Below are 27,371 nucleotides of genomic sequence, written 5' to 3' on the forward strand. Positions count from 1 at the left end.
TGGTTTGGGGGACAGGTACCGTCTTATCCCCAGAACCTTCCACGGAGCAGCTCAGTCAATATTAACTTGACAAAACATTCTGTAATATGCTTTTCAACTCAACTCCATCTCTTCGCTTTGCTCTCAAAATCTAGAAAAACCATCCTCTGTGGAAAGTTTACATACGAACTACATCATTTAATGTTGGGCCTAACCAGTTCTCACACAATCCTTCTGAAGTGTTTATACCATCAAGGGTATACAAATATTGTGCCATGAGCGTGTAAGGGCTACGGAAAAGACAGCTGGTAGAGCATGACAGCCAATACATACAAGATTAGTAAACACACATCGCCAAAGAAAAATCTACTTAATAGCTAAACGCACTTGCATGAAGAAAGTCAAAGCATGCAAACCTCAGAACACATCACCATAAGTTCTCCAAGAGCTGGCAAATCCACTGAAATACAGGTCAGTCTTCTAATAGTACCATCTACTGTAAGGCCACTACAATTTGTTCAGGCAGTTAGGGCCAGAAGGAGCTTCAAGTAGCTAGATAGCAGAGCAAAGCAAAATTTACCACGTTATGACAGTTAGTTCTTTTCATAGCAAGCCATCCTTCATAAGAGGTTTAACCTTTTTTTCCCAAGATAGGTGTTATTTTTACCATATGTTTTAATTATAATGATCACAATATCAAAATGTAGATAATAAATCTCCTGATTCTTCTTAAAACAAGGACTTAGGCCTAGGATTACTCCTTCAACTACGTCCTTTGTAACAAAAGGAAAAGGAAGCTAGAATGAATAGCTGAAGAGAAAAACTTAAGGGTAATGGGGGTAACTAGAGGGAAAATAAGAGGAATATTCTAGTCACTAAGTATTCTAAGCAATTTCTAGAAAACCTCCACAGGTTGAAGAGTTGAAGGTGAAAAGAAGGACCAGTTGCAAGACATACCTGCAACTACTGTTGCTTCTGAGCAGCAATTTTCAATTAAAAAAAATAATCGTCATGGGGCAAAAGCAAAACACTGATCTTCGGAGAGCAGGAAATCCTCGTGGTGACAGAACAGACGGACCAGAATGAGCCTTAGCCTCCTGCTTCCCTACTTGGTCATCAAAGTGGTTGTTTTCACTGTCACACAAAGAACATTTCTGAAGGCACTGTAGGTTTGTGGACAAACCAATTAGAGAAAGCAAGGCAAATAACAACCTAATAAAATATTTTTCTTCTTCAACCTATATCAGGACACTTGCTTTTAGTGTCTAAAGTACAACTGCTTTTTAAAAATGAGAGAATATTTGAAACCAATGTCTGGCAGTGAGGGGTAGACGTGACAGGAAGGGGTCCACCAGAAGTTTTAGCTTTCCTGGCAATGCTTTATCTCATGATCTGGGTTATATAAACATAGGTGCTCATTTATTATTCTTTGTCTTTTTTATGTCTGAAGTATTTCAGAAAGTGTTTGACAGTAGAATTATGGAGTAAATATAATACCCTAAGAGTTCATATGGGGGAGGGCAGCATGCTGATGGCCACGTGGGCGATAATTCAACAGCCCCATTATGTTCTCGTTACTATCTTAAGGATACCATTTCTATTAAAATGAAAGGAAGAAAAAGTTTTACACATGAAGGAAATTCATACGATTAGTTAGGAAAGGAAAACAACAGTAAACCAAGGCTGTGATCTCAGGACGAGAAAACAGTATTTGATGTGTAACAAGGCCACAAAACTCATTTTCTCTCTTCCTTAGGCTGCAGAGTGTTTAGCATTAGGAATAACATTTTCTAATGGGCTCACTCTTAAAAAATCAGTGGTTTTTGAAGCAAGTTAGCACTGTACCTGTCAGCTGTGTCTACTTGATATACCTAGTCAACTAGACTTATAAAGAAGGGCTTCATTTTTTTAAAAAAATTGCAACACTATTTTGAGCTAGTTGGAAGGGTTCTGCAGCCAGACAGAAGTAATTTCTAACCTAACAATATATAATTAGCTTTAAAACAAAAATTAGTATTTCTTATATCTTTAGGGAACTCCAGGGATTATTAATGAGTACCAAAAGAATCTCTGAAGAAAAAGACTAATCACAAAAACAATGAGAAAAAGGTAAAATAGGAATACTTGCAGACACTTAAAACTGCACCGTCCAATATAATACCAGTAATCACAGGTAATTACATTTAAATGTAATCTAACGTCTAATGAAATTTAAAATTCAGACCAGATAAAAACATTCATAAAAGTATGAATGGAAGGAAACTTCCCTGACATGATAAAGAGCATTTATGAAAAACACACAGCTAAAATCATTCTCAGTCGTGAAAGACTGAAAGCTTTCCGTCTAAGGTAAGAACCAGACAAGGACGCCCACATTCACCACTGTTATTCAGAACAACATTGTACTGGAAGTTCTCGCCAGAACAATTACACAAGAGGAAACAAATTAAAGCATCTAAATTGGAATGGAAGAAGTAAAACTATCTCTATTTACCGATGATATGATCCTACATATAAAAATACTGAACAATGTACAAGAAAGTTACTAGAGCTAATAAACAAATTGAGCAAAGTTGCAAGGTACAGGAACACACAAAAATCGGTTGTGTTTCTACAAACCAACAATGAACAAACTGAAAAGGAAATAAAGAAAACAATTCCATGTGCAATCACATCAAAAAAATGAAATACCTAAGAATAAATTTAACCATGGAGGTAAAAGAGTTCTTCACTGAGAATTAGAAAACATTGCTGAAAGAAATTAAAGAAGACCTAGATAAATGGAAAGACATCTCCTATTCCTGGATAGGAATATTTGACAGTGTTAAGATGTCAACATTACCCAAAGTGATGTAAAAATTCAATGTCATCTCTATCAAAATTCCAACGTTTTTTGCAGAAATGGAAAAGCACATTCTCAAATTCAAATGGAATTACAAGGGAGCCCAAAAAGCGACAAAAATCTTGAAAATGAGAACAAGGACTCACATTTCCTGACTTCAAAACTTACAATAAAGCTACAGTAATCAAAACAATGCGGTGCTGCTATCAGAATAAATACAGAGACCAATGGGATAGACTTGACCTTCGACAGGAGTGCCAAGCCACCTCAACGGGGAAAGGATAGTCTCTTCAACAAATGATGCTGGGACAACTGGATCTGCACTTGCAAAAGAATAAAACTGGACCCCTAACTTCACATCATATAAAAAAATTAACTCAAAATGGATTAAAGACCTAAGTGTAAGAGATAAACCCATAAAACTCTTAGTAGAAAACAGTAAATCTTCATGACCTTCAATTTGGTAATACATTCTTAGGTGACACCAAAAGCAGGAGCAACAAAAGAAAAAAACAGATAAATTGGAATTCATCAAAATTAAAACTTTTATGCATAAAAGGACATTATGTAGAAAGTGAATAGACAGCCCACAGAATGGGATAAAATATTTTGCAAATCATATATCTAATGAAGGTGTAGTATCCAGAATATATAATGAACTCCTAACACTCAACAACAAAAAGACAACCCAATTAAAAGATGGGTGAAGGACTTGATATATATTTCTTGAAAAAGATGTATATATACAAATGGCAGTGAACACAGGAAAAGATGCTCAACATTATTAGTTATTAGGGAAACATAAATCAAAACGACATAGAGATACCATTTTATACCTACTAGGATGGTTATAATAAAGAAGGAAGGAAGGAGAGAGAGGGAAAAGGAAAGGAAAAGAAAGGAAAAAGAAAAGCACAAGTATTGGTAATGTGGAGAAACTGTTCACATATCACTGATTGGCATGTAAAATGGCACAGCTGCTGCGGAAAACAGTGTGGCAGCTCCTAAAAAAGCGAAACACAGAATTACCACATGAACCACCAATTCCACTCCTAGATATGTATCCCAAAGAATTGAAAGTGGGGACTCAAACAGATACTTGTATGTCAGTGTTCATTGCAGTACTATTCACAATTGCTAAAAAGGTGGAAACAACCCACGTGTCTATGAACAGAAGAACGGATAAACAAAATGTGACACACACACACACACACACACGTATATATGTGTGTGTATATTAGAATAGAATAGTATTCAACCATCAAAAGGAATGAATTTCTGACACCCGCTAGAACATGGATGAGTAAGCAAATTCACAGAGACGGAAAGTAGAAAAGAGGTAACCAGAGGCTGTGGGAGGGAAGAATGGGTACAGTTTCTGTTTTGGGGTGATGAAATGTTTTGGAAATACATGGTAGTGATAGTTCCAGAATTTTGTGAATATAATCAGCACCACTGGATTGCATACTTAAAAATGGTTTAAATGGCAAATTTTATGTTAATCCAGTTTACCACAAAAATATTCTTCATTCAGTTCCTATGTTTCACTGGCCACATTTGAAGTGCTTAATAGCCACATGTGGCTGGTGGCTATCAACCACCACTTGTATAGCACAGATCGAAGCCATTTGTAACACCACAGAAAGTTCTATTACCAAGTTCTTATGTAGAAGCTAAAACCATCAATTCCAAATGCAAGACGATTAATAAATGAGGAAAATAGGGAGAAAACTGTGCACTCAAATAAAGAGCACCTCTAGATGTGACCTCAGCATTCAGCTGTACTTAGAAACCAGTCGCTCCATGCCTTTCTTTAAGTAACAGTAGCTGAGCAAAGGATGAAGAGTGTGTGGGGCCAGCTCATCCTCCAAAGGTTCTAAGAAAAGGAGTTCTATTATAGAAATCAGGGAAATGGGCAACAAATAAGAGTATTGGAAAGAAATTGTGACCTGAGTCATAGAAATAGGTTTAGATCTATTCTCTCTGGGTCTTGGTTTCTTCATCTATAAAAACGGGGTTCAACTAGATGTTTTCTAACCTCTTTCTATGCCCCCAAGTGGATAATTCTAGATTCTTAACTTTCTGATCTCACTGGCACTTAAAAAAAGAGAGAGAGAGAGAGAGACAAGACTGCTAACTAAGTAACTTTTCCAGGATCAGCCAGAAAGGTGAAAACGAAAATTCAACTGGGTTAAACTCTAGTCATACTCCACACCAGCTCACACAAGAATTGACTGGGGAGTTCAATATACCAAGCCCTACACTGTGACCCACAGCAACTGAAGCTGAGCCACTGGGGTGGTGCCTAGGCAGCTGGAGTTTTTAAAAGCTCCCCAAAGTATTCTGGTGCACAATGAGAGAAAAGAACCACTACACTAGAATATAAGTGATTGCACACTTCAGGTAAGAAAAAATAATAGAAAACACTGTCCTCTTTCCTTGTCAGGCCACCAAAGTGACATCCACAAAGATGGTAACTGACAAGATGGGGGTTATGTACGTTACAAATATAACTCCTCGGAATGTGATTTTCGCAATCCAGAAGAACATCTGTCTGAAAAAGAGCCAAATAGAAGAGAAACAGAGTACTACTACAATAAGAAGTTTGAAATGAATTCTCATGTATTATCCCCTAGTAAAAAGGTTAATACTCGGTTTTCCAGTTAAAGCGCACAGAAGGAAAAGATGTATACATGAAGGGAAAACTTTTCACAGGGGAAGTTAGCATTCTAAAAGAGTCCAGCCATCAGGGAGCAGGCAGCCGTCTCTGGGGTGGGCCCAGAGGGCCCTGGCACGACGGCTTTAAAGACTTTCTACCAGTAGTCTGCCAAGAGGATCCATCTTTTACTCTGTCACAAAATTTTAAAAAACCTGAGTCATCCTTTAATGATTCATAGGTAGATAACAAAGTGGGCAGATGAGGGGAGAGACTGTTTCCCGAAGATCATGAAGGAAGATGATGGCTAACAATTCCTGTTCTGAGTACTTCCCAGATCTTACCTCACAATCCCCTTATGTACTGTGATCACTATTTATCGTTCAGGAAACCAAGAGGCAGAGCTGAGGAAAGTTGCTCAAAGCCACACAGCTGCAGGAAATGAGCTACTAGGATCTGACCCCAGAAAGGCTGCCTGCAGAGCGCGTGCCCTTCCCCAGGATGCCCGGCTCTCTCCACTCTGTCTGTGGTGTGGTACGAGTGTGTATGGCTAACTGAAGGGAGACAGAGGTACAGACAGAAAGAGGAGGAAGGGGAGAAGGGAACAGAGGACAGCCTTAGAGCCATGTGCTCAGGCGGACATGAGACTAAAGGATGGGACTCTGAGGTGTGCACCTGCGGAAAAGGAGAATTACAAATTTTCCCCAATGCTCTTAGAGTGGACTTTAACGTACAGACCAAATTTCTAGGAAATGGATGTAAACTGAATGAAGCAACGGCCAAAGGGAAAACACAAGGTATTGAACTAACTTCAAATCTGGAGATGAGAAATAGGTAAGTAGGAGGAGACTGAACTCTTCCCATCCAGCAAGATTCAGAGGGAAATTAACAGCTTCACCTGAGGGAAGAGGTTTTGCAGCTCACTGGGACTTTGTCTGAAGAAGATAGAATACGTGCATAGATAGATACCACGAACACCACAGCTACCAGAGAAGCGCATCCCAAACCGTAAGCAAGTGAAACGACACTGCGGTTTATGAAGCAGTGAGTCTGCGTGAGAGGCTGAAACAGCTCTCAGGCCTCAGATGACAGGACACAGGGAATCGCAGCACCTCTACAAGCCCAACCAAACCCACTGGTGCCTAGCTGAGTTGAGTTTCACAAAAATCCTCAAACTAATTCTAGAAATAGGACTTCAACCTTCTTTCTCACCTAAACATCTTCACTGAGTGGAACTGATAAGAGCTCCAACAAACCACATTTTGATGATATTATACTAACCCGTGACACAGGCACGCAGCAGCTAGGAAAGTGGGTAAAATACAGGAGCCATGATAAGTCATTGACTAGACCATAAACTTGGACGTCAGTTATGGATTGGCTACAATCTGGGATAAAAACAAAATTGTGCTGGGAAAAAAAAAGGCGCACGACAGAGAGACCTTATCATTTCTTGCGTTTATTATTTGCTATTAAACAAACAAAACAAGAGTTAGCAGGTATATCATTACCAAACATAGCCTTTTTAATATGTAAACCAAACATACAAAACAGATACCCATGATTTATGAGTGGGTATCTTGTGCTCAGTAAGTGTTTGTATAAGCCACTAAACCAGCCATTGAGATCTAGAGCTTCTCATGAATATGCTCGGGTTGCAGAATATTAATATAATAAGCAGCTCACTGCAAAAAGATGACATATGAAAGCTTTAAAGGGTTTTCCAGCTCATGAGGAATTGCTCCAACTCACAAAAGTAAACTGAAGCCTTTTTCTTGGCAAGGCAAGATCGCAGCAAGAGGGCAGATCTCATTACGCATATCTGGACTATAAAAGTAAGTAACTGAGAATGTTTCCCAGAGACAGGTAAAAGTCATATACTTCCATGGACACTAGAAGACAGTTAAGAAACAAGAATCCAAAACCTTTTAAAGGATACGGTCTGTACCAGGAAACAACGTTCTTCCAGTCAACAGCTCCGCCATTATGCATCCCACTGACCAAATATCAACTGGCAAAATTAAAGAGAAATAAAAGTGCATACAATGTCACTAGTATCATACCTGGCCACAGATGAAACTATAACTAGGGGTGAAACACTTAAATTCATATTTAAGACATCTGAGGTTCAACAATCATACTATTTTTACAGAAATAAATAAAATCATTAAGACCTTCACCCTATTAAAGGGCTTCATAGGTGGGATAAGTCAAAACATAATTAAGGCAAGAGAAATCAGCTGTTCACCAAGGGGCAAAAGTTTCTCATTGGTAGAAATGGTGGATTCTCCTAACTGATATTGAGAGGTAAGATTATGAACCCATTGTCTTCGGGCAGAAGTACTGAGAGAATGAGTTGAAAACTCTAAATAAAGAAAAATCCAATTGCTAAATCACAAAGTCTGCAAGCTGTATATTAAACCCCACTTTCTCTACTCTAGCAAGTGAAATATTTTCTATCTGTGGACTTTAAAATGATCACTGAGGGAAGAAAAGATGTTTCCTCCTAGTCCCACCATCTCTACTTCTGAGAATCCCCAATACACCCAACATCGTGTAAATATGGCCCTAAATAACCAACGTAAGCAATACCTGTCTGGTTGTAATGCATCCAGTTCAGCATGATCTCAGGAGCCCTGTACCACCTGGTGGCCACGTAGCCTGTCATTTCATCATCTGTGTGTCGAGCCAGTCCGAAATCCAAGATCTAAGGGAGAGAACAGAAATCAGGCACTGAAAGGGTCAAAGTCCTAAGACTTACAAAGCAGGAGGGAACTCTGTCTCTCCCTTACAAAAAGGGAGAACAATATAGCACTTTCGTGAACATATTTCTTGCTCCATGCTTAGAACGCATAGTAAACACAGTAAGAATTTTAAAAAACGAAATTACAAAAAGTGAAACAAGAATGCCACTCCTGGGTATTTACCCAAGAGCAATGAAGACAAATGTCACACTAAAGCTTGCATATGAATCTTCATAGCAGCTTTAACAGCCCCACACCGGAACTGAGGCGAATGTCTATCAATAGATGGACGAGTACGTTGTGGTACATTCCTAAAGTGGGTACTGCTCAGCAATCAAAAGGAATGAACAACGAATACACACAATACAGATGAATCTCAAAAATACTATATTAAGTAGAAGTCTGACATACACACAAAAATACTGTATGATTCCATTTGTATGAAACTCCAGAAAAGTCTGCTCTACAGTGTCAGAAAGGAGATTGATGGTTGGCTATAGCCAAGATTAGGGGTGGGGGTGGGGACTGGCCAGGAAGGGGCACAGGGGAACTTCCTGAAGTGCTGGAAATGTTCCCTTATCCTAATTGTGTTGCTGGTTACATGCACATATGAATTTGTCAAATGTATACTTAAAAGGATACATTTTATTATATGTAAGTTGTTTCAAAAACATTGAGTAAAAAATGAAACAAAAAAATTTTCAGAGCTGCTTGCTCTTTATAGACAATCTATCTTTTATTGGAATTCTTTTGAATGAGTAGATTAATGCCACTTTTTTCTAAGGAACCTATTTAACCTAATAATTCTCTCTTCAGGATTGCTTACTTGATATTCAGACTATAATTTTCCTTTATTATAACTAATATATTGAGATTCTAATTTAACTTTTAGAATGAAAACAAAATACCTGATGCCACCTTCAATGTCACTTAAAACAAAAGCTCAGTAAGTCTATGGCTTAAATTTCAAAGTCTGATATTCCTAAGGACAATATGAATTTTTGTAAGTCATGGCTTATAAGCCATTCCCTATACAAATCTGCCTGGTTAATCAAACATACAGTTACGAGGTGAAACAATTACCACTGTCTCCTCATCTTACCTTCAGCTCACAGTCTTCATTCACAGCTAGATTACTAGGTTTTAGGTCCTAGGAAGCAAGTACAGAGAGAACAGGATGAACTCTATGACATGGTAAATTCGCTCCTTAAAGGTAATGATGAAGTTCATCCAGCTATCAACACTCATTCTTTAGTCACTATCTAGGCCTAATAAGCTTTAAATAAGCTTTAAAGCTTATTTAAATAAGCTTTTTTTTAAAGCTTATTTAAATAAGCTTTAAAAAAAAAAGGTAGATTCTACATCTTCTTTCTTTAGTCAGTTTAAACTTTGAGTAGAGTTGTAATCAATCATATTTCAATGGCTAAAGTAAGCTTAGATTAGGACCTTGCCTAAATGCCCATTTGCCCCAACCAACTCACATACCCCAGTTCTCCCAAATAATTTAATAAAAACCATAACACATACCCTGTGAATTATGTCGGCTGAATGTATATACTGTGAAATAGAAAAAAGTCAGTTAATGAAAAGTTATCTCCAACCTCCTTATATGACTTATGTGAAGTACATTTTCATGAATCAAAAAGAAAAAGAACTGCTAGTATCAACAATGGGATGAGAAATTAGAACAAGTAGTTACTAGTAGTCTGTACATTTATCATAACTGTGATTTCCATACCATCAACTCTCCTCATAGAGCTGAAGTTTGAGTGAAACAGAGATTTCCATCTACTTTCTAGTTGGTTCTCTGGGGCTCAGTAAGGACTCAAAGCTGCTAAATGTCAAAGGGGGGTTGATTTTTCCCCCCCCAAAAAATTAGTCCCTGTATTTTCGGATCACCACCAAAGGTCACTTTGGATTGCCGGCACATTGTGAAGTGTCAGAGGAAAAGTGGGGCAGCAGGAGACAGGAGAAGGGCTCTGCGCAGTGCTGACCGTTTCCTTGCGGGGAGGAGAATAGGCCACAGGACGGAGCACCGCTGGTTCTGCTGTGTTGGGTAAAGGAAAGGAAGGGGCGGTCAGCACAGAACCTGGGTGTGATGCTTGCACATCGAAGCATCGGGACGGACGCAGTGGCACCCGCAGCCTCCGTGCCCTGCGTGCCCTCCTCGTTGACCTCCACAAAAGACTTGTGCAGTCCTGGACAGACCCAGGTCTCTTGGCGATGACATTCCGGAAAAGTCCACCTGGCCCGCCTCCAAGGCATCGGTCATGCCCAGAGAGCAAAGGACATCCTTCAGCATCCTTCATGTCATAATTTACCTCCAGCTTAAATCGAGGGAGGGACACTTGCACCGCTTCTTCACCCAGCATGTCTGGCCTTGTCCGCTCTATGAATGTCAAACCAGTGAAGTTCTTTTCCCACCATGTCCAAACCCAAGTTTTCATCTGGAAGCATGATGATCATGTGCAGCTCTTTGCCGACACAAGGAAGCACCAGAATTTTGGTGAATATTTCTCCTGTGTAGGTCATATGAAAGGCAGATTTCTGAAACATCATTTGCACAGGTTTCGCCTCATTCTTGCTGACTTTAAATGGTCTTTTCCTCGGTCTGCTGTCTGTTACACTGATTGTCCCAGTTTCCTCTGAAGCAGATGGCATTCACCAGAACAAGAGGAGTCTGCGGACTCAATGAATTTGGAGACCGCAACTCAGTAATTTTACCTTCTGTCTTGTTTGCTACCCAGGTATTTACGCGTTTTCTGGTCTCCTCTGTAGCTTTGAAAAAGTCCGGCAGCAATCTTTGAAAGATGAGTTGAAATCATAAGCCTTTTCTCCAAAGAGCCTGTTGGCAGTTCTAAGCAAGTCCTTCGTCCCAGTCCTGTTAACTTCGGTGAGAAGCAACTAGAAACCCTGGTGGACATCTTCACTCCAACCGCCGCTTTGACTTAAAGTGCTTGGGCCACCTGGGCCGCGGTGTTTCCCTTTGCCCCCATGATGACCAAGGCCAGCGCAGAGGAGATGTTCATGGGTGAGAAAAACACGTTTTTCGAGTTGTCTTCACTCAGCTTTTTCTACAGGTTTAAGGCAAAGGTGCCATTTGCTTCCAACAAAATATCCATGATGGTGAGTCCCAGAGGGTCAGCAATGCTGCTGGAATGAGCGGAGCTGTGGCCAAAGGGGGTTTAATTTTAAAACAGTTTATCTGCTCCTCCCACAAATAAATTAGCCTCCTTGAGGATGCTTTTAAAGTTCCAACATGACATGACCAGATATTAGATTATATCAAGAAATTACGATTACTTTTTAGAGGTAATAATAGAGTCCTTAGTCCTCAGACATGCATACTGAAGTACCTATGGGTGGAATGATCTGATGTCTAGACTTGCCTTAAAATAATCTAGGACTTGGGGAACACAAAGGAAACAAGATTGGCCATATGTTGGTCATTGTGGGCATTGAATAAACACAGGGGCTCATTACACTATGATTATACCAGTGATTTTGTGGGTGTTTGAAATTTTCCATAAGAGGAGCTTTGTTTTTCCTTAAGCCCTGAATAGAAGGGAGAGAAGGAGACAGAGAATTTCATTTCTAAAAAATTATTACTATTACTGTCTGTACCTTGAGACCTCGAAGAATTTGGTAGATAAGGAACTGAACATGGTCATCCGTAAGCTTCTGGCATTTCACAATGTTGTTCAGATCTGCCCCCATGAGATGGGTCACCAGATACCTAGAATAATGGAGAGTTACACAATAATCCAGAATGCCTAAGAAAGTTCTTATCTTCATGAGACGTTTAAAAGTTTTTCAGAAAAGGCCACCGAGTGAGCACCATGTGACAGCTAAAAGCTTAATAACTACTCATGGGGGGCCATTTTCAACACCACTATTCTAACTTTATCACCTGTCATCTATTTTTCTAAAAATTTTACACTCATTCCTACTTGACATCTTTTCCTAGGTTCTCTAAAGAAAAAGAGCAAAAATGGAAATTAGAATGATATGTGTTAATCCTAGTCTTCTTACAAAACATTATTATTGCATGAGAAATATACAGTGTAATTAAATGCATGGCCATATAATAAAGTAGTTTGCATTTTTAAACTGACCACTATATTTTCATCTCATTATAAACTTCCAAATTGTAAGTTCTAAAATAGGAGTATCTTTCAATTTTCAAATTATAAATCTCCTTCTTTTTCAGGAATGACTGGTTAAAGGGTATTAGTCATTGATAATATTCCTGAATTTAAAGGAAGGAGGAACACATTTTATCTGTAATCAACATGAGGCAGTCCAGAACTTCTCACAGGTGTGGTACTGGCAATTAACCCTGTTTTTACATGGTAAGATTAGGGGATGATTGCATTCAAGTCCAACAGGTTCACTACAGATATCCTAGACGCAATGCCTCACCCACCCATTCCTGTGTCACGCAGGTGTGGGAACAGAAAAACCACATCAGTACTAAAGAAGCCGAATTTTAAAAAATTAGGTTAGGTTTCATCTACTGTCAAGAATCATTATCCATTCCTGAGGCTGAATAATAATGTACATCACTTTGGCTATGCAGAATGCTGATTTCATTGCATTTTTTTAAAAAAATAATTTGGAGGGAAAGAAACCAGGACAGTAAATTTAAATCTACTGTAGGTATTATGTGAATAAATATGTGTATGACCTCTCTTTACACACACACACACACTCCCCTCTCTCTCTATATATATATATATGTGTGTGTTATATATATATATTTATGAATTGCTTTTCTCAAACAAGAACTGAATCTTTTTCTGTTTCGTAATTTTCCCATTGGGCTGCTATGGTCAGTTCCCAACTGCACAAAGATCAAGAGTAGTTAGCACAGATGTAACCTTAACATAAAATATTAACATTTCATATTTTTAAAACTTGCATGTTTATATTGCCTTGAGGAATGTAATCTGAAGTGTAAATTGAAATGTTTTTGAAAACTTTTTGAAATGCTTTCATGAAGGTAGTTCTGATTTAGGAGATGTTCCAAGCTCAATATAACATAACCAAAGGCAGTTAGTGCTTATTCTGTGCCAAGCACTATTTCTTACGCCCATGGCTCATGTACTTTTCCTGACAACTCTGCGAGGTACGTCCCATTAGCATTCCCATTTCATTGATGAGGAAACAGAGGTAGAAAAGGAATATATAACTTGCTCAAGGTTAAAATAGTGGTAATGTCAGGGGTTGACCCTAAAACTGCTTGATCTCAGAGACCGTGATATTAATCACAGCATATACTACTACCTCTAACCAAATTCTTCCAGTTGACACAAAATTTAAGTCGAGAGAATGATTTTTTTAAAAAAAGTTTTATAAATGTCACAATAATCAAAGATGCAATCTCTCCAGATGATTTCCTTATCAATTCTCAATATTTGCTATCAAAGTTAATCCTTAACTAATGAAGAAAGCTGGCAAAACAGCAATACCCTAAATTGACATATAATCTGACAAATATGAGAAGGTTGTGAATAAGTCAGTAGGTAATATTTTGAAACCAGGACTTCCCCCAGAAAATCTGGGCTAATGGCTGCCATATCCATAATACAAATTAAGACAAATTGCAAGGCTCAGGCTGAGAAAGAGAGAATCTAGTATCTGTCCTGTAAGAATGCTTTGCAAATAATTACATTTTATGACAGGGAAGTAAAAGGATTATTCTCTCAACTTTTAAAAGTAGATTTAAGCAGAAAAGGTAAACAACGGAAACATTGTTTTGGATGAGTCTACCTAAAATCTATCTTAATTTGGTTTGAAATAAAACCTAAAAATCTTAACTCTCTAACATGTCTGTGCTAGTTCACAAAACTGTTAGGCAGTATTACCAATGCAACCAGTTATTTCAAGTGTAACTACGGTGTTTCAATGGTTACCAGTGACAAGAAATCCTATACAGCAAGAGGCCCACTGACTGCCCAACTGGAGATGGAACGTGCTTTTAGATGATGGAACATGCTTTTAGATGGAATATTCCCCCACTGTGTAATTCCCCTCAAACCCCTCCCCATCAGAGACCCATATCCATTTTATCACTCAAATTTCCAGATGGAGGGTGAGACTGTCAAAACGTTACATAAATATCAAGCACCGCTGCTAGGCTGCACTTGAATCAACGGAAAAGCATTAGTCCTGGCAGAAGTATCTTGCAGGAACCAACTAAATCACTACATGGGGCTCAAAGACCAAGCCATGCAACCAACTGTCAAACTCCAGCTCATCACATACAGAAAGGTTTCCAAACAAATCTTGCAACGATGGATAAAAGCAAGCGTTGTGCAAAGTTACTGAACATTTATGGAAGACATACCCCCACTTTCAGAAGTAGTGAACAGGGAGTGGAGAAAAACACAGACGAGCACATTTTACACATAATTTCTGCAGTGTTTGTCTCTGGAAAGTAAATTTAATTCCATTTTGTAAAGACATGCCTACTATTATCAGTGTTCATAACACCTCAAATAAATTAATGAAGGTTTGACTTGAGAACAGTTGGAAAGCTAGCTATATCTAGTTCTCCCATCTTTAAAGAAGGAATTAAATAAGTAGGACTTTATTAGGCTAACGGCTGAAAAGATGATTTCATGGCCTGATACAAATCTTGTTTTTCACTCTCCTGGTGAAGGTGGTCTCCTTTAAATTTAATCAAACTGCATAGGGCATCAACCACCGCTTCTCAAAGTGACTCATACGTACAATGTACTGCAGCAGCAAACAGGCAGAAGCCTGCCGTAGGAGTTCAGTAGGCAGCGCCCCATTCTCAAGCTTCACTTATTCAGCACTTCTTGGATAACAGCCAACTGTCAAGACTCCTACCCTACTGCCATTTTTTTAAAGCATAAGTCAGAAAGAACCTGTGTAGGAAACAAATCTCTTTGATAGTTATAGATCGGCATCTCTACTACTGTCAGCCCTACTTGATGAGGCAATTATCAAAAGGCAAAAACATTTCCATATTTAAAGAAAGTATTTAAATTAATCACAGGGGTTGACAACTTGTAACCACAAGCCTCTGAAATATATACGTTCAGTGATCCTTGGGACTTACTACCGTCTATTCTCAACACAGCAGACGGAGTGATTCTTTCAAAATACAAATCGGATCACGTCGCTCCTCTCATCAAAGGGCAAAACTCCCTTCAGTGGCAGATAAAGCCCCACATAAGCCAGCACCTGGCCCCAATGGTCTCTCACTTCATCATCTACTTCTCTAACCCACGCTCACTCAGCTCTGCGCGGGCCCTGCTCCCGCCACACAGCCCCCCTGGCTGCAATCACACACAACGTGGTCCGTCTTCTGCCTCAGGACTTTTGCACTGGCTGTTCCTTCCGACTGGAATGCTCTTCCCCCAGACTTCCCTGAGTTTAATTCTTCTAGTCCTTCAAATTTCCGCTCAAAATTCACCTTCTCAGGGAAGCGTCCTTACCACCCCATTTAAAATTGCCCTTGTACTCCTCATTTTCGTTCCTTGTTCTACCCTTTTCTGTCTATGGACAGGATAGCATTATTGCCAGCTATCATATTATCGAGTTCTTTTTTATATGTCCATTCATTGTTTATTGCTATCGATCTGTACAATGTTCAAGGAGGACGGGGTTCTTTTTCGTCCCCTGTAGTATCTAAAGTACCTAGAACAGTGTCTGGTACAGAGCACGCCAGTAGAGAGACTACTGAATTGAATTGAGGGACCCAGGACACCTCAAATGGCATTACCACCACGTAAGACCAGGCAAGAACACATTTTACTGAAATCCTCATGCCAAACACCTGACCTGGGAAGCAGATCAGACTGTTCTAATGCAGGGGGTAAAACCCCATTCGGCAGCCAGGTCGGCAGCTTAGCCAGGTGATTTCATAACAAACCATCCCACTGGAGCAAAGATTACTGAACAGTGCCCTCTACGTCATCTGCCTCAAACAAACCAGACTCGCTATTCTACCACACAGTCTAAATTCCAGGATTAAAACAGAAAAGCTCGTCCAGAGAATGCACTGGCCATGCTATCAGAAAATGACATCATCAACTAGCTACAAACAAGACGGCACAAGGTTATTCGTTCATTCAATCGCTCCATCACCAGCCATTTCTTGTTGAGCACTGGGAATGCAACAGTGGAAGAGACAGATACAGAACGTGGATGAGAGGAGGGATGTGTAACGTATAAGCAGAGCATGATTAGCGCTATAGGGAACGTGGAGGGGCTAAAGAACACACGGGACGGAGCCCAGCCCAGACTTAGGAAGGAGTTAATTAGGGAAAGAGTGCCTGCAGGACTCAAGCTATAGCTAGACATGGAAGCTTCTTCACCTTCTATACATCAGCTAATCTGAGGAAAAGGGGGTATTTTATTGATCATCTGAGACAAAAATTGAATGGTATTTTCTTAAAGGATGTGTAATATAATTACATTTCAAATGTGAGTCAGTCAAGACATCTATACAACGAGCTTCCCCAACTCTCTCCCCTCATTTCAGCAGACCTCTCTGATAAGGAAATACATTGCAAATATAGCTGTTAATACAGTTAACTCATTCACCTTTCTCCCAGACTGCCTCTCTTCCTGTATTACCTATCTTGAGCACTCGACCTATTTTCAAAGAATAAGAGTACTGTGTTTATCAGACTTTCAAATAATAATTACAGCTCTAAATCATAAAAAATGTGATTAGAAATAGATTTAGAGCCAAAAGAACTGAGATGCATGCAATTTTGTATGTGGTACTGTGTTTCCCTGAAAATAAGACCTAGCTGGACCATCAGCTCTAATGCATCTTTCGGAGCAAAAATTAATGTAAGACCCAGTCTTATTTTACTTTAAGACCGGGTATGATATGACGTGATATAATATAATACCGGGTCTTATATTAATTTTTGCTCCAAAAGACGCATTAGAGCTGATGGTCCGGCTAGGACTTATTTTGGGAGAAACACGGTATTATGCAATTCAGTTCAGCTCTCTCAACTTCAGTTTCCTCCTCTGAAAATTTCTAAGTACTAAAGACTCAATAAGGAAAAAAACAAACTCCCTATACTCTAACAGAGCTTACAAGCTAGCAGGGGGAGACAGAGAATTACAAATACAAGATGATAAAATGTGCTAAGAACAAAGAAGGGTAAGGACTAGATACTGACAGCAGGGGTAGGATTTCAGCTGCGGTGCTGAGGGAAAAAGAGCTTCTGATGAAGAGACCTTTGAAGGAAATGAAGGAGCCAGTCATGTGGATAGTGGGGACAGTGTTCCAGGTCAACCTCAGAAACCAGTGCAAATGTCCTACTGGGAATGTGGATGCCTGCATTCGAGGAAGAACAAAGAGGCCAGAGTGGTTGGAATGGAGAGAGTGAGTGGAAAGAGTGTTAGGTGAGGTCAGAGCGTGCGGAGGAGAAATCATACAGGATCTTTCAGAGCTTACCACACTATTTTGTTTGATTTAAACGGTTCTCTCCCATTAAGAGTCTCAACGCCATCATCAGGGATCATGTTTATCTTATTTACTGTTCAATTCCCAGAGACGAGTACTGTGCCTAGCATAGCATGGGTATTCAAATATTTATTGACTAAAATCAGGTTAAAATGTCAGTCGAGAGACTCCCTTTACCTATTCAGTATATTCAGCACTTTTCGTATTCATATAAAAGGCTAAACGTATTAGTCCAACAATCATGTTTTGTAAGTGCAAGGCTAAGCTAGGTAACGACCTGTCCACTGGCTTTCCCTGAAGCAATGACCGCTGACTGCCTGCAGCTACTGAAGGTCTGCTGGATCCCAGGGGAATCCAAAACCCCACTTCCCTCTAGCTCTTTAAGAACTAAGCAGAGAGAGATAAGGATCTCATGTGTCAAGAAACCAGGGATGGGAAGTTGTAAAATAAGGGGAAAAGTGACAGAAAATCGTAGGGAGAGACTATTTTTCCACTTAACCAAGGACAATCTAGTTTTCCTGAAATTTGAGGAAATAGTTGGCACTAAGATTCCAAAACCTCTTCATTGCCTACTAAGCTTGATCAGAGACCCACTGCAGTTACGAAAAGGCTACACTGTAGCAGCATGATACCTGCAGCTTGCTAGGGGTTAGGTTCTAATAGGGTTAATTTTTTTTTTTTTTTTTGGATTTCTACTGGTAACCAAATATCTGCACCTCTTGCCAAAAATTACCATCAAGAAGCCAACAGAAATGTCCAAATAATTTCCAATCATTTAAAATACCCGAGATATATCTTTACAAAAATGTTGCCAATTGCAAACCACATCATATGGCAGCCAAGAGCAGCTTGGTATACTCATCTTTTTACTCCACATTTTCCGACCACCATCTCTATCTGTTAGATTCAGTAACTGCACATTGTTCCTAGGGATCAAAACTCAAAACTTATTATTGTTCCCTTCTCAAAAACAGTCTTATAAATGAAGCATGCGGGATGCCTATTAATTAAGAAATTAAAAGTTCAGTACAAATTTGAATTGCATGATAAATTAAAAGTACTAACTGAAATATTAAGACACAAATACTCATAACACATGATTAAAAGGCAACTGTAAATATTAAAATTAGAGATTTTGTTAATTGGCACAGAAAATTCATGTTCAAAATGACAGCCTGTTCTAAACCTGCAGAACCACGTTAGCCTTCAGCATGTTAAATTTGTCCAGAACAGTTGGTTTTTGTTCGTTTGCTTGTTTTGTTTCAATGTGAATTTGAGTATTTTTAGGAAGTGCAGTTGTTTTACCACTCCCAGTTGTGTTAACATTGAGCCTCACCTATGTTATCTGGCCCTAAAGGTATAATAAATTTGCAAACCCTGCAACTGTAGATGAAGATGCTTGCTGTCTTACACAAATTTTAATGACTTTGGAAAACACTGAAATAACCATAGTATTGGACAAGCACTAATTTTTTTCAGTGATACAAACATCATAAAAAGTAAACAAACATTTTCCTAAAGGCAATATTACCTTCATCATTTTATTTTCGGAGATTCTCTGGGATTAAAAACACTTCAGAAGTCAACCACCCCAATTTTCATCATTTTACAGGGAAGTTAACTGGGTCCCTGGGAGTCAGACTTGTCCAAGGGCACACAACCATTAGTAACTTACAAAGGTGTTTTGCATTTATTGCCCCTAATAACATTTTGATTTCATCAAAGGCAAAAACTAGAGTTTGATTATTCTGAACCTGTCCCAACACTCCACTCAGCAAGTATTCAACAAGTAGTACTGAAATTTGCTTTCAAGAGATGAACTCAGTTCCTGTTTATAAATAATCGGAACCCAACTTCACACAATGTTGTATGTCAATTATATCCCACTAAAGCTGGAAATAAATAAATACGGTTAAGTAGAAAGAACTGCTTCCTGCTCAGGAGCAATAGTATTTGTTGAATGAATTAAAAAATAAATAAATGCGATCTTAACTCAGTGGGTATGCTTGAAGGCAGTGGGCTTTCACATGGATAAAAGGCGGAGCCAAAGGTACTACAACTGAGAAAACCTATGCTTTCAAACAGACACTAGCCTTAAATAAGGTCTTTTCACATAGAAAAAAATAGGTTCAGAATCCAATTCCATAATGCCTAATTAAGCCAAAATACAGCATTTACTTAGGTCAGCAAATTTCTTTGTTCAATATATCCATTCTCATTGTGCCTAAATTTGGGGATATAGCTCAGATCTGATTCAAATGTTTTCCAAAGTAATTCACAAATACACTACCTCAGTATTTCTTCCACATTTAGACAGAATATCAAACACCACCACTCTTAGGGCAGTGAAATACACTATATGATATTATAATGACGATACCTTGTTATACGTTTATCCAAACCCATAAAATGCACAACACCAAGCGAGAACCCTAAGGTAAACTCTATAGGACTTTGGGTGATTATAATGTGTCAATGTAGGTTCATCCAGACATGCACCATTCTGGGAAGGAGATGTGCCAGTTCAGATACTGGGAAAGCTATAGTAGAGAGCCTGTACATGTACAAAGATACCTGCTGGAATCTATCTTGCACTTACACATGTGTAATCTGGGCATGCCTGCCCCGTTGGGTAACCCTTGCCAATGGAGACAGGGCCAGTGGATAAACACTCCCCATCTGAGGTGCATTCTGTACAGCTTCCTGGAAGATCCTGGCAGTTTTCAGCCCAGCTGCCCACAATGGTGGCCAACTTTATGACATATCCTTATAGCAGGATTTGCTATATCCTTCCCTGTTTCATTTTCCCTAGCCCCCTACTACTACTGATTCCTGAGAATCTCGGCTCTGTTTTCCAGGAGCGCTCCAGGCTAAAATAATAGAGATGGTCACAAAACTGGGAGAATTAGCCCTATTCATCAGCTTTCTCAACACATGAGGCCGCCCCTTACCCCAGCACAGAAGTGCAATGCTTCAAGGATCAGCATGCTGATCTAGTACCATTTCCCACACAAGTGGGATAAAAGAGAAGGAAGAACCTACGATATTTCCCCCAAAATAAGACCTAACTGGAAAATAAGCCCTAGCATGATTTTTCAGGGTGCTCGTGATATAAGCCCTATCCCAAAAATAAGCCCCAGTTAAGATCGTCAACCAGACGGACACATTTAGTACGTCCATTGCAACACACGACAGACGTATTGAATTATAAAATAATAATAATATATAATTAAATATAAATAATATTATTGACATTAATACTTAAAATAAATGATAATATAAAATATAATTAAGTATTTGTAAATACCCAAGTGGGTGCCTTTGGAGGAGAGGTAAACGCCCATGTAAACAGATGAACTCGAGACTTATTGTCAAATAACCAATCCAAGTACAGACACAACACACGAATTATGTGCGCACTCAATAACGAATGGACATGGTTGTGTCTAATATGAATCTTCATAGTTCAATACGTCGTGTGTTGTAATGAATGTACTTAATGCACTCGTGTGAAATAAAAGAAACGTTTTCTGAATTTTGAGGCCTGCAATTTTTCATCACTTTTGTGTAGACCATCATTCTTAACTGTCATCATTTTTGTTGCCACTCCTGTCTCGTAAGTCTTCAAGTAACACCTGATTTAATGGTACATTTAAAGGAATAATATTTTGACCCCCAGACAAGTTGAATGCAAAAAGAAAGAGCTATTCTGTCAAGTACAAGAAAGAAATCGTGGAAGACTCCCGAGGCAAGAATCTCACGGCTTTCTACAAAGAGAAGAAGTTGGGATTTCCGAATGGTCCGAAAATGGCGAGCAGAGTATGATAACCTCAGTCAACAGGTGGATGAGGGAAATGCTAAGAGGAGCAAGTGTGGATCAGGTCGGCAACCATTATTTCCTGAGCTAGAAGACATCATTTGTGAACGGATTGCTGACTGGAGAGCAAAGTCTTTGGCTGTGCGCAGGGCTGATAGTCAAGCATTTGCCATTGCAATGGCACCACAATTAGAAATATCCCCAGCAGAATTCAAAGCATCACAACACTGGCTGGATGGCTTCCTTCAGTGATATGAACTGTCTCTAAGATCGACAACACTGTTCAAGCTGGAAGATACTGGAGTTATTAAACGTGCACTTGCATTCAAGTCCTTCGTTGATGGCATCGACTTTTCTAAATACCAGCTCTCCAACATAATTGCTATGGATGAAACTGCAGTGTTTATGGTCCAATTGTCAATTGTTAAACGACAATTGATCAGAGGGGTACCTTGTCAACCTACTACATTCCCTCCACTGTTTACGAAAGTGCATGTGTCACCTGTATTTTAGCAATTCGTCTGGATGGAAAGAAAACCCCACCTCTAATCATCACTAAGGGTAAGAAAGATAAGCTTGACCATGTTTCAGGCATTAATGTTCTTGAAACCGAAAAAGCCTGGTGCACACTAACTCTCCAAACAGAGCACAATGTGCCTGAAAGGATGAAAATACATTCACCACCCATAATATATATACATCTCCTGTATCTATCCCACCCCCTACAAGAACTGATGACAGAAATAAAGAATCTCTGCAAGTCTGTATACTGCTAAATGGTTCCGGAATAGAAATGGGCTACTATTCTTCATCCTCTGATTGATGAAGGCAAATGAAGAAAATTTACTCACACATCATTGAATTCCTCCAGAGACCTTGCAGGTGTAAAAACATCCAACAGACCAATCACCTATAAGGAAACATAAAAAGCAAACAGTAAATAAATACTGAAGTTGTTCCAGTACCCATTAGGCCTTAATCATTTTGATATGAACTAATTCCAAATCCCACTATCTCAGTTCAATTAACATCACAGAATCATATCCATACTTAGTAACTGTAACTTATTTTCTACCCAAATTATGCTTTTGTTTTTACTTGTTAACATCACATCTCATAAAAACCTATTTTACTATGAAAAATCTCCAACTCCTTAGAATTTGGTCACATACAGCCATTAGTTTATCAGGAAGCAAAGAGATTTAGGGCTCCTGACTTACATATGCACTTACAGTCTATGAGGAACAAACAGAAAAAAGTCACACTTCTACAGCGGCTATTATAGTATCATTTTTCTTTTTAAAATGTATTATTATTCCATGAAAATGTTCGATGTTACTATATAGTCTTCAAAACTGACATTTTTAAAGCTCCAAATATTCTCTCAGTATATTCTTGGTATTATTCTTGTAACAGTCTTAATATTGGGATAATTTTTTAAATCATTACCAGGTATTTAGATAAGACTATTTAACATTTTTTTAAAAAGCTATCTATATACAAGGATAAAGCTAAGAGTTACTTAATATTCAGTAATCCATAGTCTTTGAGCAGTTTTTCTGGTCATGAATTTATACTAATTAACTCACATATTACCCCCACCCCATTCCTCCTAAAACTCAGACCGCCAAGTTAGGCACTGAGAAGGAAAACAAGAACTAGAATTCATCTGTAACATGCGCGGCCAGATCTAAGGGTATCTGAAATGAAACCAACAAAAGCTAAATAGCCTTCATGAAAACCCACCCATGACTGTGGCCTTATTAGCACCCTGCTCTAACCAAGTTAAAACAGCTCTAACAGTAAAATATACCAATGCTCAAAACATTATCATAAAAAAGCACTTCTAATTAGAATGTTACTCCATGCAACCAAATACCAGACTTTTAAAAGCAATTTCAAAGATATAGCCTGAACCCAGAAGGAAAACAAACCAAGAAAAAAGACCCTGGAATTCACAAATAGGTTTTCAAGTCTTTGCATCTTATTCCAAAGGGAAGGTACAGTTACCCATCAGATCCTTACCCTGATAATTGTATACAAGAAAACCAAAATTACCTATAATTGCACTTCGCATTATAACTGTGATTAATATTGAGATATTTCCTTTAATTTTTCTGATCACAAAAATTAAATTGGGGTTATACTATACACACAGTTGCATATCCTGCCTTGTCACTTAACATATGACTATTCTCGTGTCCTTATTTATTAATAATATGCTCTATCATTTGTATGTATGTACCATAATTTAACCAACCTCCCATCTTTGGACATTTAAGGAACACTGCAAGTGTGTGCATATATATTTTTTGCACATCTTGTATTTTTTTCCAGAATAAATTTCAAGATATAGAGCTACAGGATCAAAGGACATCGATATATTTAAGGATCTTAATCTTATCAAACTGTCCCCCATAAGGTGAGGCCAACTTACATTCCCACCAACAGTATATCTCCGACTGTATAACAGCTCTAAATAGTGCTTTAAATTTAAGCCAAATTATTTTCTTGTTCCTTCTCCATCTAAACCACAATTATTTTCCTTGAGTTTGACCCCCTTCTGCCTTAAGACCTCTAGTCTTTTGCTTACTCTGCCCTATACCCCTTTGTATTTTAGGTAGCTGAGAGCTATTAGATTAGTGCAAAAGTAATTGCAGTTTTTGCAATTATTTTTAACCTTTTAAACCGCAATTACTTTTGCACCAACCTAACAGAAGTCAATTTTATTCACTTCTTCCAATTATTCTGCAATCACTAATTCTTGTTATCTGAGATGCCCCATTTCCTCAATAGAAGACTTTAAAACAAATTACATTATTTTACATTATTTCGATTGTGATTATGAAAAATCATTCTCAGATCAAAATAAAATTAAACCACTAGAGATCAGATTTACCCAGAATTATTAATGCAATAGTTATCTCAAAGACAGTAAAACAAAACAAGTCCAAAACATTTTCCAACAAAAGCCCCAATTTCAATTTGAACACACAACAAGCATTTTGGAATCAAACAGCTGTACGTCTGAACCCCACAGTCGGTTTGTGACTTCTTGGATCCACGAGCTTATGTTTTTTCAATTCCAATTAACCTCAGCACTTGGAACAGTGCTTGGCATACAGCAGTTTAATATTTGTTAAATAAATGAAAGAAAGGTATCTTTTCAGCCTCATTTTCCTCATATGAAAGAAGTGGGAATACTGTTTATTTTCATAGTATTGTGGGGAAGATTCGTGGTGATCACACCCTTAGAGTTTTATAAAGAATTACAAAATACAAATCACTGAAACAAACTACATATTTGAAGCAGCTACTTCCAGTAACAAAATCTGAGATATAAAACTAAACTATTAAATGACTAAAAAGCATGGCTGCAAAAAGCACAATTAACTAATGTGAAAAAAGTAGAGCAAAGCATATTAGTAAATACATTATCAAATTTTAATTTCCTTAAATGGGACACATTTTATGAGATTAAAACTACCCATGTTACATCAAAGTATATTTAACTTTTTGTGGACTTTTACAAAATATCCCCTCACTACTGATTGTATTTATGGAGTAATTAAATCATAAGGAAAATACTGTAAGAACCAAGTTTCCCAGCAACTAAAATAGATCTAGGGAACATTTTAGGAATATTCCATAATCTACTCATTTCTCATTTCTTAAATGGAAATTTCCTTTTAATTCAAGTCACATTTTAGCCCATTTTCTTACTCTTTCTGCCATTATATGACACCTAAAAGTAGTCCAGGAATCAAATTTTTAGAAAAGACATTTACAATACAAATAATCAGCAAATAACTCTGATGGCCTACAATGATCCAAAACCTAAAAGACAGAAGTAATGTTTTTATTAAATTAGCACACACTCAAAAAATAAATACTTTAACTCAGTAATCAATCAAAGACAATATTTAATGCATTTAACACAAGCAAAAACAAACAAACAAACAAAAAAACACACAAGCACACCGTAACGACCACTTAGTCCACCGGGTAAAGTTAAATCTAAGGCCCCAGAATAAAATTTATGAAGGATCCCCTTAATCATGTTTTAATTTCAAATGTACAGATCTGCAGGCCCTTAACTGGGCAGTCTATGTAGTCCCCACCCCGACAGCACAAGGGTGCAGCTGGCAGGCTGCTATCCGGGAATTTGTCCTCAGAGCAGGTGGGAATGATATCAAGGTTGCACGTTCAATCAGGAAGGGGCCAGTTAACTTGGTTCAGAGAATTGTCTTACAGTCACAGAAGACATCCTCGAGCTCCTGTTACCCATCTGATAAACATACACCTGTTATTCATTGTCACTAATAAAAGTAATTAACTTAAGATGAACTATGGATTGTGGGTCAGAGGCATTTTTGTGTAGAAGATCACGTGCATTCTGGCACCTAAAACTTGTTTTTCATACCAATATTTATTTAAAATTTTCAAGAGTTTTAAGCTGCTGCCATTGCTGTTGTCTTTAGAGGCCTGGTGGCTAGCTAAAAATTGGACGGTGGCCCAAAACAGGCATTTAAAAAAAAAAAAAAAGGAAGAGAAGAATAAAGGAGAGGAATGGCTTTTAAAATCCTCGATTAAACTTACCTGAAAGTCCAGGTTCTTTACTAGGTAAAACTACTTTTGCATTTTATGCACCTAACAATTGTTTGTAGACTAACCTGAAATTTAGGTATTTTTCTACATTAAGTCAATCAATGTCTTTTGACCCCTTCGCATCTCCCCTTCAAACATTTGCCAACACAGTAGAGAACTGGAAAACATTCAGTCAGGTGCTTTCTTCTGTCCAGCAAATGACCGGTACCTAAGTACAGGTGACTCTCTACACCGATACTGCTAAAACCTAAATATTTTAATATAAAAAGGATGGGCTGCTATTAATCTAACTGCTTATAAAACTATGTAAATTAAAACCCCATTTTTCTTATACTGTCAGCCCTCTTTTTAAAAGGAGTCTTGTAACCTTTCCTAAATTAGAAAAATTGTATCTATCACTGCTGCTTCCTCATTTCTACAAATACAAGAATGGCCCGAATGTAACCAGCACGATTTAAGACACATTTCAAAGTACCTCGTTATGGAAAATTAAAGCATAAAAAACTAAATAAGATTGTTGCTTATGATCACTAGAAAAGCCAGGGCATGGATTCAGAGAACCCAAAATAATTTTTGCCCTAAATGTTGGCTTAATTTATCCATAAAGAAAAGCAAAACAATGAAGTATAGTGCTGGTTACCTTCTAAACCAGACGTTCTTAAATCAGTGTGGGCAACATCAGCAGGATCCTGGGGCCTCCTGGAGGTGCCTTGGGGTTCTATAAATGTTTGGCTTGCATTCCACTTCAAAGTATTTTTTATATTTAAAGACCTATGACAATGTCTCTGTCACATTTATTAATGAGAAACAGCATACACTCAACTGTGCTAAAAACCTAATGTAACCGTATCAGGTAAGCTGCCAGGCCACCCTGATTTTATGCAGACCTTGGAATAAAGCTTCTCTTACCAGCTTTTTCCACATATCTCAAGTCCTTGTAAACATGTCACTGATTAGAAAGGTTGCAGCTCTGCATTGAACTTTTTAAAAACTCAGGTTTGCACATGGATACTCATTAAATTATACCTAGGAATAGAGGTTACATGTAGAAAAAAATAGAGGTTACATGAGAAAAAAGATTTTCTCAATAATATACAGTTAAAATTTTAAAAAATGAAAATTAATAAGAAACTGCAGCTGTGATTATAAGAGCATCCGTAATCCAATTCCAACTTTTAAGTCTCAATGCTCTCAATTTGGCGGAAATTTATACTTTGTGAAACAAATGTATATTAAAAAAGTATCACTTATCTGTGATTTTTCTT

The 27,371-nt window shown here is 38.2% G+C and overlaps 1 protein-coding gene and 1 pseudogene across 11 annotated transcripts in view; both read right to left on the reverse strand.

The window, feature by feature from the left end:
- The window catches only part of MAPK14 (mitogen-activated protein kinase 14), a 66,117-nt gene that overhangs the window by 17,353 nt on the left and 21,393 nt on the right, over nucleotides 1-27,371 (reverse strand). For all 10 annotated transcript variants that reach the window (XM_081044464.1, XM_081044473.1, XM_081044466.1 and 7 more), the window contains 6 exons: nucleotides 22,350-22,408; nucleotides 11,846-11,957; nucleotides 9,749-9,778; nucleotides 9,324-9,371; nucleotides 8,070-8,184; nucleotides 7,417-7,488 (listed from right to left, as the gene is read on the reverse strand). In XM_081044464.1, coding sequence (XP_080900590.1) covers nucleotides 7,417-7,488; nucleotides 8,070-8,184; nucleotides 9,324-9,371; nucleotides 9,749-9,778; nucleotides 11,846-11,957; nucleotides 22,350-22,408 — 436 coding nt within the window. The remainder of the gene's footprint in view (nucleotides 1-7,416; nucleotides 7,489-8,069; nucleotides 8,185-9,323; nucleotides 9,372-9,748; nucleotides 9,779-11,845; nucleotides 11,958-22,349; nucleotides 22,409-27,371) is intronic.
- LOC308490936 (serpin B6-like) lies at nucleotides 10,130-11,343 on the reverse strand (annotated as a pseudogene). Its single transcript has one exon. The product of its transcript is annotated as a serpin B6-like (transcript).

This window comes from Rhinolophus hipposideros, assembly GCF_964194185.1.
Source record: "Rhinolophus hipposideros genome assembly, chromosome: 3".
Classification (NCBI taxonomy): domain Eukaryota; kingdom Metazoa; phylum Chordata; class Mammalia; order Chiroptera; family Rhinolophidae; genus Rhinolophus; species Rhinolophus hipposideros.